Source organism: Mizuhopecten yessoensis, unplaced genomic scaffold, assembly GCF_002113885.1.
Source record: "Mizuhopecten yessoensis strain PY_sf001 unplaced genomic scaffold, ASM211388v2 scaffold5803, whole genome shotgun sequence".
NCBI lineage: Eukaryota > Metazoa > Mollusca > Bivalvia > Pectinida > Pectinidae > Mizuhopecten > Mizuhopecten yessoensis.
The window spans coordinates 832,993-849,204 of NW_018406231.1; the positions used below are offsets into that span (position 1 = coordinate 832,993).

The 16,212-nt window shown below is 37.0% G+C and overlaps 1 protein-coding gene across 1 annotated transcript in view; it reads right to left on the minus strand.

Moving 5' to 3' along the window:
• Positions 1-107: 107 nt before the first annotated feature.
• The window catches only part of LOC110451114 (Fanconi anemia group A protein homolog), a 27,205-nt gene continuing 11,100 nt past the window's right edge, over positions 108-16,212 (minus strand). The window contains exons 12-29 of the mRNA XM_021498974.1: positions 15,619-15,809; positions 13,597-13,696; positions 12,518-12,649; positions 12,146-12,219; positions 11,431-11,574; positions 10,656-10,755; positions 9,857-9,996; positions 8,999-9,104; positions 8,687-8,746; positions 7,639-7,716; positions 6,820-6,914; positions 6,155-6,241; positions 4,170-4,233; positions 3,675-3,746; positions 3,058-3,197; positions 2,339-2,477; positions 1,811-1,906; positions 108-251 (exon numbers count right to left, since the gene is read on the minus strand). Coding sequence (XP_021354649.1) covers positions 183-251; positions 1,811-1,906; positions 2,339-2,477; positions 3,058-3,197; positions 3,675-3,746; positions 4,170-4,233; positions 6,155-6,241; positions 6,820-6,914; positions 7,639-7,716; positions 8,687-8,746; positions 8,999-9,104; positions 9,857-9,996; positions 10,656-10,755; positions 11,431-11,574; positions 12,146-12,219; positions 12,518-12,649; positions 13,597-13,696; positions 15,619-15,809 — 1,887 coding nt within the window. The 3' untranslated portion in view covers positions 108-182. The remainder of the gene's footprint in view (positions 252-1,810; positions 1,907-2,338; positions 2,478-3,057; positions 3,198-3,674; positions 3,747-4,169; positions 4,234-6,154; positions 6,242-6,819; positions 6,915-7,638; positions 7,717-8,686; positions 8,747-8,998; positions 9,105-9,856; positions 9,997-10,655; positions 10,756-11,430; positions 11,575-12,145; positions 12,220-12,517; positions 12,650-13,596; positions 13,697-15,618; positions 15,810-16,212) is intronic.

Consider the following 16,212-nt stretch of genomic DNA (forward strand, 5'->3'; position numbering starts at 1 on the left):
TTTTTAAGATTTTATATAATCAACAACATTAAAACTGAAGGTTACAAAAAACAAAGACAAGGAAAACAGCAAAATTCAATATCAAATGTTTATTTAATATTGTGTACACTATATTAACAAATTCGGATTTCTTCCATCTAACCCAAACATGTCCTCTCTTCTGACACAACCAACGTCTCTGGTCATCTCATCATTGACATCTGTTGTTTGAATGACATATAGATATCTGCTCCACACATTTTAATGTTGTCCTGGAAAAGGAAAAGATGGTACAGACAAAGACCACAGTATACCATGGTTAACCCCTTAACACCTGACAACTTGACCTTATAATAAAACAACAGACTTGGCTATAGTCAGTTTGGAAGGATAATAATAATAATACATGTGTAATATCTTTTATTTAACCCTTTCACCCCTAGGTAACTTGAGTAGACCCTACCATACATTGATCTGGATGAGTCCATTATGGTCTACAGTGCTGAAAGAGTTAACTAGGGTTACATATTTAGCCAATGTCTAGTTTACAATATGGCCCTGCATCAAAATATATATACAAGCATGACAACAATTTGAGATAACAGTATAACAATGCAGTATATGGTATCATCACAGTCACTGTAACTTAATATTTAGTAATTTTAATGTGTAAAGGATGTTAACTATGTTCTGTATAAAACTAGAAAATGTCTGCAAGACATGAATGTCCCTTTGGCCCTGTAGTTGACATCCAAAATTCAATAGTAAACCTCGGTACTGACCTTTGAACCTGAAATACAAACCCATCTGAGGAGTTGCCCTCACTTTTGCTCTCTGTACCCCTGTAATATATATGTCATAGCAATATTGAAGGCACGCGGTTAGCCATTTGATTGGTGTCGGGTAAAAAACCTGACCAATCACTAGGCTGATACATGTCCTTTGAACATTACAGAGGATGATACCCGACTTCAAAGCCAGTCAATAATACCGTTACACGACCACACGATTCTGTTGATGTACATCAAAGGATCAATCTAGTCTCCTTGTCTTATCCACAAGGTGGTGCACACTGAGCCTACAATTCTGCTATGACATATATTCTAATACTTGACCTTTGTATAAACTTTGATGAAAATCTGTTATGAAATGAAGTTGGTAGTCTTGACAATGACTCGCGCAGGAATGTTGATCTATAAAGCTTTACGCCCCCAACCCTCAATCAAATGGTGAGGCATAAAAATGTAGTGTGATTTGACATTGCCCTTCAGTAAAGATCAAGGCTTTAAGGTTTTTGTGGTAGTTACTTCAGCCTACCTTTTGTGGTGTCTACTTCAGCCTACCTTTTGTGGTGTCTACTTCAGCCTACCTTTTGTGGTGTCTAATACAGCCCTTTTGTGGTGTCTACTTCAGCCTACCTTTTGTGGTGTCTACTTCAGCCTACCTTTTGTGGTGTCTATTTCAGCCTACCTTTTGTGGTGTCTAATACAGCCCTTTTGTGGTATCTACTTCAGCCTACCTTTTGTGGTGTCTATTTCAGCCTACCTTTTGTGGTGTCTATTTCAGCCTACCTTTTGTGGTGTCTACGTCAGCCTACCTTTTGTAGGGTCTACTTCAGCCTACCTTTTGTGGTGTCTGCTTCAGCCTACCTTTTGTGGTGTCTGCTTCAGCCTACCTTTTGTGGTGTCTACTTCAGCCTACCTTTTGTGGTGTCTACGTCAGCCTACCTTTTGTAGTGTCTACTTCAGCCTACCTTTTGTGGTGTCTACTTCAGCCTACCTTTTGTGGTGTCTACTTCAGCCTACCTTTTGTGGTGTCTACTACAACCTACCTTGCATTCAATATCATTTAACTGCTCAATGGTTGATAGCTTGATGCACTGTTTCACAAATTCAGCTAGATCCAGAATTTCTTGTATAGAGAAGATCTGTAAAATAAATGGTAAATGAAAAGAATTAACACTTCTATGATAAATACATCAAGCAATCTATTGATAAACCAATGTTTTAAATACTATTATACTTGAGCAAGCTCACATGGTCATACATTTCATAGTAATGTAATATACTATACCTTGTTTTATAAATTCTTGTTGAATCTTCCTCATGGCAACTAAATATATATGATCTCCATATATATATTCTATGGCCTCAATACAAATACTGTATACCAAATATTATAATTTTTGCCCTTTTCACCCCTGTGATGAGGGTAAATGTATCTTAACCGCAAATATTAGTAAACAACATAACATACATAGTGATTTCAAAACTGGGCAAACTTGTCTGAGAGGGCGACCATTTCCTGGTATACAGTAATCACATTATCTATTGTATAACCCAGATGTTATATGACATACCTCTGATGTTTCACATCCAGGTCCATCAAGTGTTTGACCTTGATCAAACATCCTGACTACACTTCCAAACAGGGTAACGACACAGTCCAATCCATGTGATATGTTGAGAACATGAAATGTCTCAAGTTCACACAAGAGCCTATAGACACGAAAAAAAATCAAACTTAGAATACAGCAGTGTTGTGTGCATAATAGATCATTTATCAGATGTTTTAACCCCCCCCCCCCCTCCAATTTTCATAAAACCATGGGAAAATGTTTTCAGATATATCATTTGTTGATCTGAAAAATTTGTTAATTTACAGATGCAGACAGTCTTCAAAACATTAAAACCAAGAAGATATCTGCTTATTTTACAACAGTATCCCTATACAGATACAGATACACAGATTTATTCTGACAAAATACATGAAATATGTACAGGATTTACAATCCTTTGAAAGGCAGCTTACAATATAAATACATTTAATTGTGATTGTAACTTGTATTCCATACATTTGTAGCTCTACCTTTTCTTTAAAACAATGATTTTGTGATTGTTCATCTATCTTGTGCTCAAATTGAGTGCCTGTCATTGTGTTCACTACATTTGATGGGAGGTTGTTCATAACGTCAACAGTTTTCTTTGTGAACATTAAAATGATATTTTACAGCATATGCATGTTAACAATTATTTTTAGAAGGTTAACATTTTGGTGACCTCTGTAAACAATACATACCTCAGTAACGTGAGGTGTTCTGTCCTCTGAGCTACTGCCGAGGTGTAAATTAGATGATCTTCTGTAGGGTGAACTATTGTGGTTAGGACGGAGGGACACAACTGCAGGACATGCCAACACGACTCCTGCAGACACTGTTTCTGTAAGTAAACATCACAGGAATCATGTAACCTCGGATATTACTCCCAACAACAATGTGGTTATATCACTTGTACTGTATTTAGGAAAATCTGTTATTAATCACCAGTACTTCGAACGGGAGAACAAAATTGTTTACCAAATAGTCAAGCTCATTTAACAGACTGGGGTCAGATCGTATTTGGGACAAGTTTCCTTAATTCCAGGTACTGCATCGCACAAATGTACATTTGAGCATTTGAAAGGCAGACTTTTGTTGTCATTCTACTATAAATGTTTTGGCAAGAAAAAAAGAAAAAATTACACCATTAGACAATATATTAAAAGATAATTTCAGCTATTTTTCAGGTTTAATGTTGCTATCTGGGAAATTATTAATACTGAATTTTCATTTCATATAAATCTTGTGTCTAGGTCAATGTTTTAGTTTAATCCCCCGAATATCTGTCAAGTTTTACAATGAATGGGGTTATCCCTACCTTTGTGTCACTGTTACACATATGTGCTGTTGTCAGTTCAGCTAACACCAGGTGACAATACACTGCCAGTGTCTGAAAAAGATGAGAAAACGGGTATAAGGCTCCGGACAATGTGATGCACCGTTGTCTCCTCCAGTCATCCTCGATACTCCAGGAATACATGTATACCTTAGCAAAGTTGAAGGCATGCGGCTAGCTATTTGATTGGTGTCCGGTTAAAATCCTGAGCAATTGCTAGGTTGATACCTGTCCTTTACATATTAGAGACTAGGGACACTGGACGTGAAAGCCAGTCAATTTTACAGTAAACGGGACAGAGAGATTCTTCTAATGTACATCAAAGGATCATCCTAGAGCGTATACGTAACCCCTGGAGTATCGAGGATGCCTCCAGTAGTGTGAGTGAGGAACTAACAGAAGGCATACAGAAACTTGTACAGATTCCCTGGTAAATACTGTAAATATATAGTGAATACAAGAAACCTAGATACTCACATCATTGCTTGACTTGTCTCCTGCACAACTGATATCTGTCAGCAAGTCTTGTGGGACCTCCTCACTGCAACATCATAGCAAAAGTACATTATTTCTCAACAACTCAAAGAAGGTCCATAATTCTCATCACCAGAATAACTGTTGATGATTATAAACACCGGGCCCCTAAAAATAATGTTACAACAAGCAGAGTAAAATGACTAAACATCCGTCACCAACTCACTTAAATTTGGTTTCCGAAAATAACAAATGGCTATAACTGTATTCAGTGGGGCATGAAACTAGATTACAGTGACACCCTAACATCCCAAATTGTACTCGAATACAACATTTGGCAATTGTAGAAGACACATTTCATGATGCTAACATACAAATGGTGATAGCCCTGTATATTGTAATCAGGCACAAGACATAATCTCAGTATGGGACACTCTACCATCCCGAGTGTCCTCATATACAAAGGTTTGCTATCAAAGGTGACAGAGTATATGAAGTATGCCCATCACAAAGTGGTGTAGACATCCAGACGGAGTGCAGACCTATAGTCTCTTTAGTGGCAGACTGAAACACAACACCTCATTTAACTACATCACAATCACTTGGTTTGGTTTGTTTGTGTTTAGGTCCTATTATCAGCTATGGTCATTTAAGGTTGTGGCTGGTGTTGGTTGTTGAGGAAAGTCGAAGTTTCCAGAGAAAAACCACCGACCTACGGCCAGTATCTGGCCACTGCCTCGAACCAATGACCTAATGATGGAGGGCTAGTAGTAGCAAAATGTCAGACGCCTTGACCACTTGGCCACCGCAGCCCCATTACAATATAAACAACAGAGTATAATGTGCAGATTTGGTATTTCTTAACACTATATATTTATTAACACTATATATTTATTGACACACTATATATTTATTAACACTATATATTTATGAGTCCTGAATTAGTAATCTCCTGTATAAACGGGATACTGTGAAATCACTAATTTTCGTGTGGTTTTTAATTTCGTTGATTTCCTGGGTACTTTTCATCCGCTCTTTCATAGGTCCACAAAGAATTAAAAGTTTGATATAAATCAGTTCTACATTAGAATTCGTACTAGTAATTCACAAATTCATGTACCCATGAAATGGTGTTTTGTCAGGAAACCACGATATATCTGGTCCCCACAAAAATATTTTACAAAACAGATGATTTTGAAATTCCACAGCAATTAATTGCAATTTGGTAGCGTTCATCTAAATAACTCTTCATTAAGAGTGATCTAGTCTAAATGAGCCCTCTGCTACGAGCTTTGTGGCAAATGGATTTAAATCGAAGCTGCAGACGCTTCATGGAACCTGCAACCCCCATTTTAACTTATTCACCCCTAAAATTTTGTAATGAACTATTCCAACCTTTCAATTGGAGGAGTTCAAATATGTTTTCAGGGGTGAATGAGTTAATGAAACAATACGTAATAAAGTTTCAGTGGCCACTTAATGGTACATGCTACACAGCTTGCCCATGATATACATACATACAAATATGATCTCCCTACATGAATCTTCCAGCAATATATTGCACAGAAACCTGCATTTTGGTACTTAAAGTCAAGTTCATAGACTAAATAGAGATCACACTGTTCCAAATTTGGTACATGATACTGTACCTTCTAGAGATGTATTTATATACCACACCTGAGGCCATATATGAAACAGTGACTGAGATGTGCTTTGGAAACTTTTTTGTACATCAGTTCAAGGTTATAAGTAAAACAAAGTTTGCAGTGTTCAAATGTTGGTAAACATCCATGTGCCTTCTCATGATATCTCTACACACCACGATTTAAATCTGTACATGAAACATTAGTCGAGTTATGTTCTGGAAACTGGCATCAGATGGAGGGAGGAGGGATGCTCTCGCAATGCAAATAATATATGGGTATACAGCCGTTAGGTTAGGTTGTATGAAATGAGGTTATAAGAAGAAATGTAGGCAATGAGAATACCTGGTCAAAGCGAGAGAGACAGCAGCTGCAGCAACCATCCACGGCGTGGCTTCATTATGAGGTGGTTCTCTCTGTCCACTCAAATACCTGTTAAAAGATACCAGTACAAGTCTTCTTATTTTGAAAAAGAAAACCTTCCACTGACCGTTAGGTATGTAACCTTCCTTTGAGAAGTCATGAAACAAACAAATTTACTCTTCAAATGATACAAAATTGCCCTGGCTCTTTGTGTTGGCTCTTGGCCAAAAGTTGTCCAAATTCTTGAAGAAGTAGGAATAACTTTCACAGAAATCCCTGACAGAGGATGTTGTAATCTATTGTACTAAATTTGTTTTCAAACATTTCAATGTTTGTGGGTAAAGTTAAACTTTTTAGTAGCCTTATATTGAAAAAGTAGTTCCTTTCGATTTTCGAGAATCATGTAATTCCAATAGAGTAAAAAAACTTGATTCTAAAAATGACACAGAAACAGACTTTCTGGAAATAATAATATTTTTGTGGAGGGCCTGGGACCTGAGAACTATGTAATTAACCCTTTCACCCCTAGGTAACTTTAGTAGACTCTTCCATACATTGATCTGGATGAGTCCATTATGGTCTACAGTGGTGAAAGGGTTAATGTCCTTTTTGCTGTAGAATTGGTGGTTATCTCCCTTGACACCTACTCTTCAAGCCACTGGACGGTTAACAGGAATGAAATATCCTGCTGGTGATCAGTCTGCATTCCCTCCATCACACTGGCAACATGCTGAACATGAACCTACAACAGGCCACTCATCAACTCATATTCATTTACATACAGTAATAACGCATTACAGAATTACTTCCATTTTGCTGAATCTTCTATAGGTAATAATTATCGTACAAGGATTGATGTTACTTAAAGTATTTGTCCGATTAAGCATCCTATCCTTTTTCTGGTTCAAAGGTCCCATATCTCAACCCTAATTTATGGACTTTTATAGTGGCCAGTGTATGTTTTGTTTTTGCAAGTTTTAAAAGGTTTCCTTAACATTCTAATTGTCCAAACTTGTTAAGTGCACAGGGTGTTTATACTGCCCCGTAATAGTGTATGTTAATATCATCTAAAATCTCAATGTCAACATATGTTCTACATCTCCACAGAACAGCTAGGAGGATATCCGTTCAACTGGGGTCAAATCAGGAGTGAATGGGCATTGCAAACCATTTTGACTAAATTATAGAAACCCGAAAAATGATATCTCATTATATTATTCTACATTTACCTCCTGTTTATAAAGTCCTTGACAACCTTTGATTTCTACTTGACTCAATGACTTTAAAATACATCCGATTGATTAAAAAATAATAAAATATATTTAACAATTACTTATACAGAATCCCTTCCTTTTCCCACCAATCACACTCTTAGACCAGTAAGTTCCAATACAATATTTACCATGAAAATGACCTGCTACCTCCTTATGTTTGAGGCATTTCATGCACCCAAAGTTTGTACTTACCAACGTTGATATTGACAGTATCGGAGCCTCCATCAACACTTTGCTAACATCTGTATACCGGGCACAGTCAGCCATTCCCTGACAAACACAACGTATATCAGTCTGTATCTTTGATTATTTAATGATTGACTACATTTGTATATATATCTGCTATAATCACCAAGCAGAAGGCATACACAGCAATAATTTTGTATTTCTGGGCAAAACAGTACACCTTTGACAGTGCAGGCGACACACAAATGTGGATGAACAAGTTTGATTTCTAATTTGCATGCTTGGTCACATATACTTGAATGAAACATTTTATTTGGTCACATTCACCAGTTTGGTATACCAGTACCTATATTTACCTGTACAAGATACTGGGTCACATTTAATTTGGCTACATTCACCAGCATGGTATACCAGTACCTATATTTACCTGTACAAGATACTTGGTGACATTTAATTTGGTCACATTCACCAGCATGGTAAACCAATACCTTTATTTACCTGTACAAGATACTGGGTCACATTTAATTTGGTCACATTCACCAGTATGGTATTCCAGTACCTATATTTACCTGTACAAGATACTGGGTCACATTTAATTTGGTTACATTCACCAGTATGGTATACCAGTACCTATATTTACCTGAACAAGATACTGGGTCACATTTAATTTGGTTACATTCACCAGCATGGTATACTACCAGTACCTTTATTTACCTGAACAAGATACTGGGTCACATTTAATTTGGTCACATTGACCAGCATGGTATACCAGTACCTATATTTACCTGTACAATATACTGGGTCACATTTAATTTGGTCACATTCACCAGTATGGTATACCAGTACCTATATTTACCTGTACAAGATACTGGGTCACATTTAATTTGGTCACATTCACCAGCATGGTATACCAGTACCTATATTTACCTGTACAAGATACTGGGTCACATTTAATTTGGTCACATTGACCAGCATGGTATACCAGTACCTATATTTACCTGTACAAGATACTGGGTCAAATTGACCAGCATGGTATACCAGTACCTATATTTACCTGTACAAGATACTGGGTCACACTGAGAGGAAAATGGCTGCCATGACATAATCCATGTTTCTACAAAGTACAAGCAGCATTTATAATTAGTTTATTTTTTGACAAAAAAAAGTTTAAACGTAATTAACAATATGCCCTAATGTGTATTGATTGTTTTGTCCTCAGATATTCAATGAAGTGACTACAAACTGGAAAGTCTCAAAGAAAAAAGGTGAGCCGATACATTTTCTGGACTTCATAAGTTTACAAAGTCAATCTTTCAAATGTTTTGTTATGATCAACCAGACGTGTTTGTTGACTGTAATGACATACTAGATTTGTGTTGATGACATCACAGCTGGTGATGCTTAGTCCTGAGTCGGTCAATTTGTGGACGTTATCACAGTAAAACAGATGGGCAGGCAGACACATGGCCAGTCTGTAATACAACATAACATCAGAATAGTACTTCAACTCCAACATGGAAAAAAAGACAACTCTCATAAATCAAGGGAAATAACTCTCTGAATTATCAATACAAAAAGGATGGCAGCCTAGCAAGATTACACTTAATATCACACTGCTTACTGTCAACTTTCATTTACATGATATTAAATGAAAGTTGATATTAAGCAAAGTGATATTAAGTGTATTAAACAGGAAAACTCTACATTGATCTTCTCCAACAATTTAAGGTGATTAGAGCTTAACAGGAAAGTGAGTAGTGTGTTTCCACTGGGGAACAAGCCACAATCAAAGACTTCCTAGTCAGACGCTTTACCAAAGACTTCCTAGTCAGGCACTTTACCACTGCTATAGGAGAATTCCCTCTAGCCCAAAGCGAGAAGGTGATCGAATGTTATGTACAATTAAAATCTGCCACACTACTTCCCCCTTTTTCAACGTGTTCGCCCTCAAACACCTCAACAACCCAGGTTCTAGCTCCCTGTCACTACAGGAAGGGCCACAGACACCATTTGTAACAGGAAAGAGAGTGGTGTGCTTCAACTACTGGGGATTGGACCTGCGACCCTAGACTTCCTAGTCGGACGCTCTACCACTGAGCTAAAGGCAAATTCCCTCTAGCATGAAGCTAGAAGGCAAACCATAATCCTATATGTACAATTAAAATCTGCCACCAGAGTGCTATATAATCTTTTTCTTTATATACATTTGCTGCAATATAGTTACCTTATAAAATGATGTAGGATAGCTTCTGTTCCCAGACTGTCACTGCCATGCTGCTGTAAAGCCTTGAGTAGCTGCTGAAGTAGCCATGGACTCCCACAATCCTCCTCACTTCCTGTGCTTGGTAACTTTGTCACAATTTCCTTTAAAAATATGTGATACAATTTAGGTACACATACAATTAACATTGCAGTAATACTATAATCGTGCTTTGTTTGGGGACACACAATAAACAAGAGGCCCATAGGACATGCACTGCTCAAATGAAAGTTGAAAAGCATAGGTCAAGTTTGGTTGGTCTAGCACTTGTAGTTTCGGAGAAACTAGCTTAAATGCAAAAACTTTTTGTTGAGGGAGATACTGACAAAGTCAATGGACCATGAACGGAAGGCAGCATCCAGCATCTGATCTGGTTGAGATGTACTACCTAAGATGCATCTATGATCCAAGTTTGATTTGTCTAGCACTTAAACTTTCAGTGAAACTAACTTAAATGCAAAAACTTAATGTTGACGCCACCGCTGTTGCAGCAACACCTTAGTCTCGCCTCCGCTACTTCGTGGCTAATTGGTGGACTTAGCCTTAATATTTTGGGCATTTAGGTTAATTTGTGCATTTAGATTTAAGTATTTTTTTCCAGGGTAAATATTGCTGATGTCCTTTGATCTTATAGATGTGTTCTGAATTAAACATTTTCTTTGCAATAGACTCCTCACAATATATAAAGGGACTTTCTATTGGTAATGACCACTGAAACAAGGATACTGTGAATGTCAGTTCCCGACAACTAAGGAAAACTGACCTGCAGTAGGTGTACAAAATCTGCTCGTCCCCCGTGATCTGCACCAGTCCTGTTGTCATGGTGACACTGACCACAGCTTACTGTAGACTTAGAAGTGTGCCTGTCCAATGTTTTACAAAGTTATATTCTTATACATATTCACATATTAAAGAAAAACTTAAATAAACTGATAACAGGATAATTAAATTGATTTGCTTTTAACTCACTCACCCCTGAAATTTCATAATGAACTATTCCAACCTTTGAATTGGAAGATTTAATTAGTAATTATAAAATAAGCTAACAAGTCATTTGCATATACATATGGTACAATACAATATAACATGAAAGGTGAGATCATGTTTAAATATGCAGTGTTTTTGTACAAATGACTCTACAGTGCTACTAGAGAACTCAACTTTGTGTAAATATGACTCAGAACCAAGGATGACTAGTCAAGTCCAAATATTTCATTCTATTGAGGAACTGTTTCAGTGACTATCTATAGGTGACCAAATCTACTAGTGATCTTTGAACTACAACTTCATGACGATTGGTGAAGGTCTTGGAAAAGTTTGTAAACATATACACCCCACTTTGATTGAATTGGAGCCAAACCCAGCTTCTATTAAAAACATTGAAGTGAAAAATATAGGTCACAGTGACCTATGTTTCATATATTAGTGTAAACATAGTAGTCGTCAGGATGTATCCACATAATGATGAAGTTTGAGGACCGTTGTACTCCGAGTGTCCTAGTATTAAACGTTAAAGCTTCTATAGCCATGGTCAATACCTAAAACTTTCTGTGAGTAAGGCCTCCATCAGGACTGAGCATGCCTCCCTCACATCCAAACATCCAGTATTCAGTTTCTGACCTTCCGTCCTAGGAACCGAGCAGGAAAATTTCTGGTACATACACCAACAGTGATATTCCCTCCTGCAGGAAAAAAATATATTAAAAAAAAAAAAATCCTCTCATAACTCATCACATTAATATGTTCCTCTCCTAAATTATTACAGTATGAATGCTTTTACGAACATAACCAGTCCGGATCATGGACCTGTATTTAACCTCATCAACAGCTGAAGAGAATACACATTCATACTTGTTCTGAGTATTTCTCACATATTATATTGACCCATTTTTGTAAAAATATTTCATAATTTTAAGACTTTTTGTCCAGAAACAAGTTTAGATGGAAAAATTCCATACAAGTCCTGTAGACATAATGAATGGGTAAAACAGGTTATGGGTTGTGATAGTAATACTGGGGTAAACTAAATATATACTGTACACCAGGGGTACATTCACCCAGTCCATTATTCACCCTTTGTCAATAAAACCCATGTTCCCCCAGTGTTAATTTCTCCCTCGACTTATAACTACTATTCATTGTATGTTGTGTACTAATATTAGCTGTCATGATAAATTCCTCCCGGGCCCAAAAAAGCGAAAGTTAAACTGCGACGAAATTGTTTTGTTACAGGTTCTGAAACCGAGTATATACCTTTCATGGAAACTCAAAAGGTCAAGGTCAGGACAAACTGTCATCTCCATGGTAACCCATTCCTTAAATGTCAGCTGTTCAAACAGATGTGATAGCTCAGTAAAATACATTATAGTATTTATACAAAACAGACAATATGAACTATACATCTACAGGTCAAATAACATTTTAATATTTGATAATTTCCTGAGCATTCAGGACAGTATTCTATATCAATTTCCTCAGCACAATGACAGAGATCATGGATAACTTCTACAGGTCAATTAGAAAGTGTCCTCTTCATTTTTTGTCAGAACAATAACACCACTGTGTGTGTGGCGATATTCTATGACCCTATTTTCACAGCAGATAAGTAGATATCTCACTACATACCTGTATATGCTGACAACACTCGGTGAACTTTTTTGAGCGGTAGATGAGATGTGTGAGCCTGAACTCCCCTGATCCTCGGGGATTTTGATGATTCCTGATCTGTGGCAGCAGGCGACAGCATAAAAACACAAACTACCAAAAAATAAACAGAAAGACATACTGTAAAGTTGTTTAGTTTCATGGGTGTGTAAAATCTTTGCGATTTTGTTTCCGTTTCTAACTTTTCGCAGGTTTTTATTTTTGCTAATCACAATTTATGTCTTTTTCGGAACACTTTGCAGAAAGTTCCAAGCACTAATTAATTTCCCTAGTATGTCGTCTGCTGAGTTGGTGTCTATATGAGCCTTGTGAGCTTTAACATATTCATTAGTTTGTTGTGATCTGGGGTAGAGTCCGTGGCCGAGAACTGGAAAACTTGGTGTTACAATAATAACAGTAAAATTGAACCAGGTTCCGACACAATGCAGTAACCTTAACTGGCATCACAGACATGTCAAACCTGACTGTTCTGGCCATGATCTAAAACTTTCATGCATTTGCGAAATTAGCGAAATTAAAACCCCCATGAATATTAGCCTTGATAGTGCACTATAAAATATAACATTATGACTACATACAGTTGTCTCTCTCTGGCTTTTGGCTGTCTTTCCCGGGTTTAATCAGATATTTATTATTGTCTTATGAACTATGTCTTCCTTTTTTGACAATGACCAAAAATATAGGTCAACCCTCGAGGCTGAGAGCTACGAGGCTGAGAGCTATAAGACATTTTCAACAATTTTTAAGTCAACTCAATGATCAGAGGTGCCATTATATGCAAAATTCAAAGAAAATTGCTTATTTCACTTTTGAGGGTCCCAGGGTCCCATCCAGGACTATCCTGTATCTTCTACAAGCCTATTTGTCTTCCCAGAGAAATATCTAGTATTAGCTGTCAAATTATGAATACCTTGCTCCTCAAATGATCCGAATATAATCTTTAATACTACATGTACTTTCATGTCAAGAATACTTGATCTTCAGATGTGTTAACTATAACTTAGCCTAGGACAAACATGGTTACAACAGTATTGACTGACCAGAGTGACCAGTGGTCTGGGAATGACCGAGTCCTTCAGACTGGCTAGCTGAGTACCATCCAGGCAGCTAAACACACATTGTAGGTAGGCAGTGGTCAACCTGTGGGGATACAAACACTCTATCATAGGTAGGCAGTGGTCAACCTGTGGGGATACAAACACTCTATCAATGTCCACTATAATAGATTTTACAGGGTTCAAGGTCATCAGTACAATTAAGTTCATTGGTCACAAGGTCAATAACTACAATGTCAGCTGTAATAGTTCATGCTGTAACAGCTCATCAATGGAAGGTTTATCAGGCACCAGTCTGGAGAACCTTCCTTAACTTAAAGAAATTATGAAGATTTTCTATAGAAAAGCTTTAATGAATACGTAAAGAAAATTTCCTTAAGTTGACAACTTCTTTTTACTCCTGTAACACTTTCCTATGTAATATCTTAAATTAAGGAAAGGATGTGAAATTGAGGCCATTCACGAGATCAATGGCCACAAAGTCGTGCATGATATACTGTAAACATATATATTTTAGCGGTAGTCTTATATAATTATCTTAGTGCATTTTTCACTTTAAATATGGTGCTTAATCATGATAATGCCAATATGGTGCTTAATCATGATAATGCCAATATGGTGCTTAATTATGATAATGCCAATATGGTGTTTAATTATGATAATGCCAATATGGTGTTTAATCATGATAATGCCAATATGGTGCTTAATCATGATAATGCCAATATGGTGCTTAATCATGATAATGCCTATGAAGTTCCTGTATATTGTTTGTTATTACCTATTTTGTGGATGCACCAATTCATCAATGTGCTAATCTGTTAAAATTCAATCAAGCACTAAATTTTGAGTGCGCTAAAACAATTACATTTACAACTGTTCATTAGTCCAAAAGTTCACAGCCAAACAAGATCATCCATTATATCAGTCACAAGATCCTCCATTATATCAGTCACAAGATCCTCCATTATATCAGTCACAAGATCCTCCATTATATCAGTCAAAAGATCCTCCATTATATCAGTCACAAGATCATCCATTATATCAGTCAAAAGATCCTCCATTATATCAGACACAAGATCCTCCATTATATCAGTCCCAAGATCCTCCATTATATCAGTCAAAAGATCATCCATTATATGAGTCACAAGATCCTCCATTATACCAGTCACAAGATCCTCCATTAGATCAGTCACAAGATCCTCCATTTTATCAGTCGCAAGATCCTCCATTATATCAGGCACAAGACCCTCCATTATATCAGTCACAATATCCTCCATTATATCAGTCACAGGATCCTCCATTATATCAGTCATAAGATCCTCCATTATATCAGTCAGAAGATCCTCCATTATATCAGTAACAAGATCGTCCATTATATCAGTCACAAGATAATCCATTATATCAGTCAAAAGATCCTCCATTATATCACTCACAAGATCCTCCATTATATTAGTCACAAGATCCTCCATTATTTCAGTCACAAGATCCTCCATTATACCAGTCACAAGATCCTCCATTAGATCAGTCACAAGATCCTCCATTGTATCAGTCACAAGATCATCCATTATATCAGTAACAAGATCCTCGATTATATCAGTCACAAGATCCCCCATTATATCAGTCACAAGATACTCCATTATATCAGCCAAAAGATCCTCCATTATATCAGTCCCAAGATCCTCCATTATATCAGTAACAAGATCCTCGATTATATCAGTCACAAGATCCTACATTATATCAGTCACAAGATCGTCCGTTATATCAGTCACAAGATCCTACATTATATCAGTCAAAAGATCATCCATTATATGAGTCACAAGATCCTCCATTATGTCAGTCAAAAGATCCTCCATTATATCACTCACAAGATCCTCCATTATATAAGTCACAAGATCCTCCATTATGTCAGTCAAAAGATCCTCCATTATATCAGTAACAAGATCCTCGATTATATCAGTCACAAGATCCTCCATTATATCAGTCACAAGATCAGCAGCCGAAACTCACCTAAGCATGAACTGCATACACTGTGCTGACCGTATTGACCCCCGAGACCACACAAGGCGTGACAGGGTATCGGTCAGACTGACCCCTCCACACACTTGGATACAAGCCTCACCAAAGCGGTCACCATGGACACACATCTGACACATCGTCATGGCAATTCCTTGGATGTGATGCTCTTCTAATTTAGAACCCTATCAAATCAAGTAATGGCAAAGTTTTAAAATCTCCAGTGAATGAAAACCAACTATTTTGTAGTCTAAAGGAAACAAGAGGCCCATGGGCCTTAACGGTCACCTGATATATTTATACAGAGAGTTGATTTCGTTTTTAACATGAACAGAAATATTATTCAAAGTGACAAAAAACAATAAAACCACCTTATTCAATATCAAGCATACAGATTTCAGACTAAAAAGGATTTGAAACTAGCACCTCTGATTCTAAACAAGGAAAATGAAGAAATTTTAGCACACTGACTCCCTTGAGCCCCACCCTACAGCCCTTGGGGGTAGGGCTGGCTCAAAATTTTCAAAGTATCAAACTGTCAACTCAAGGTTATAATTCCAATCAAGTTATTAACATGTAATATTCAAA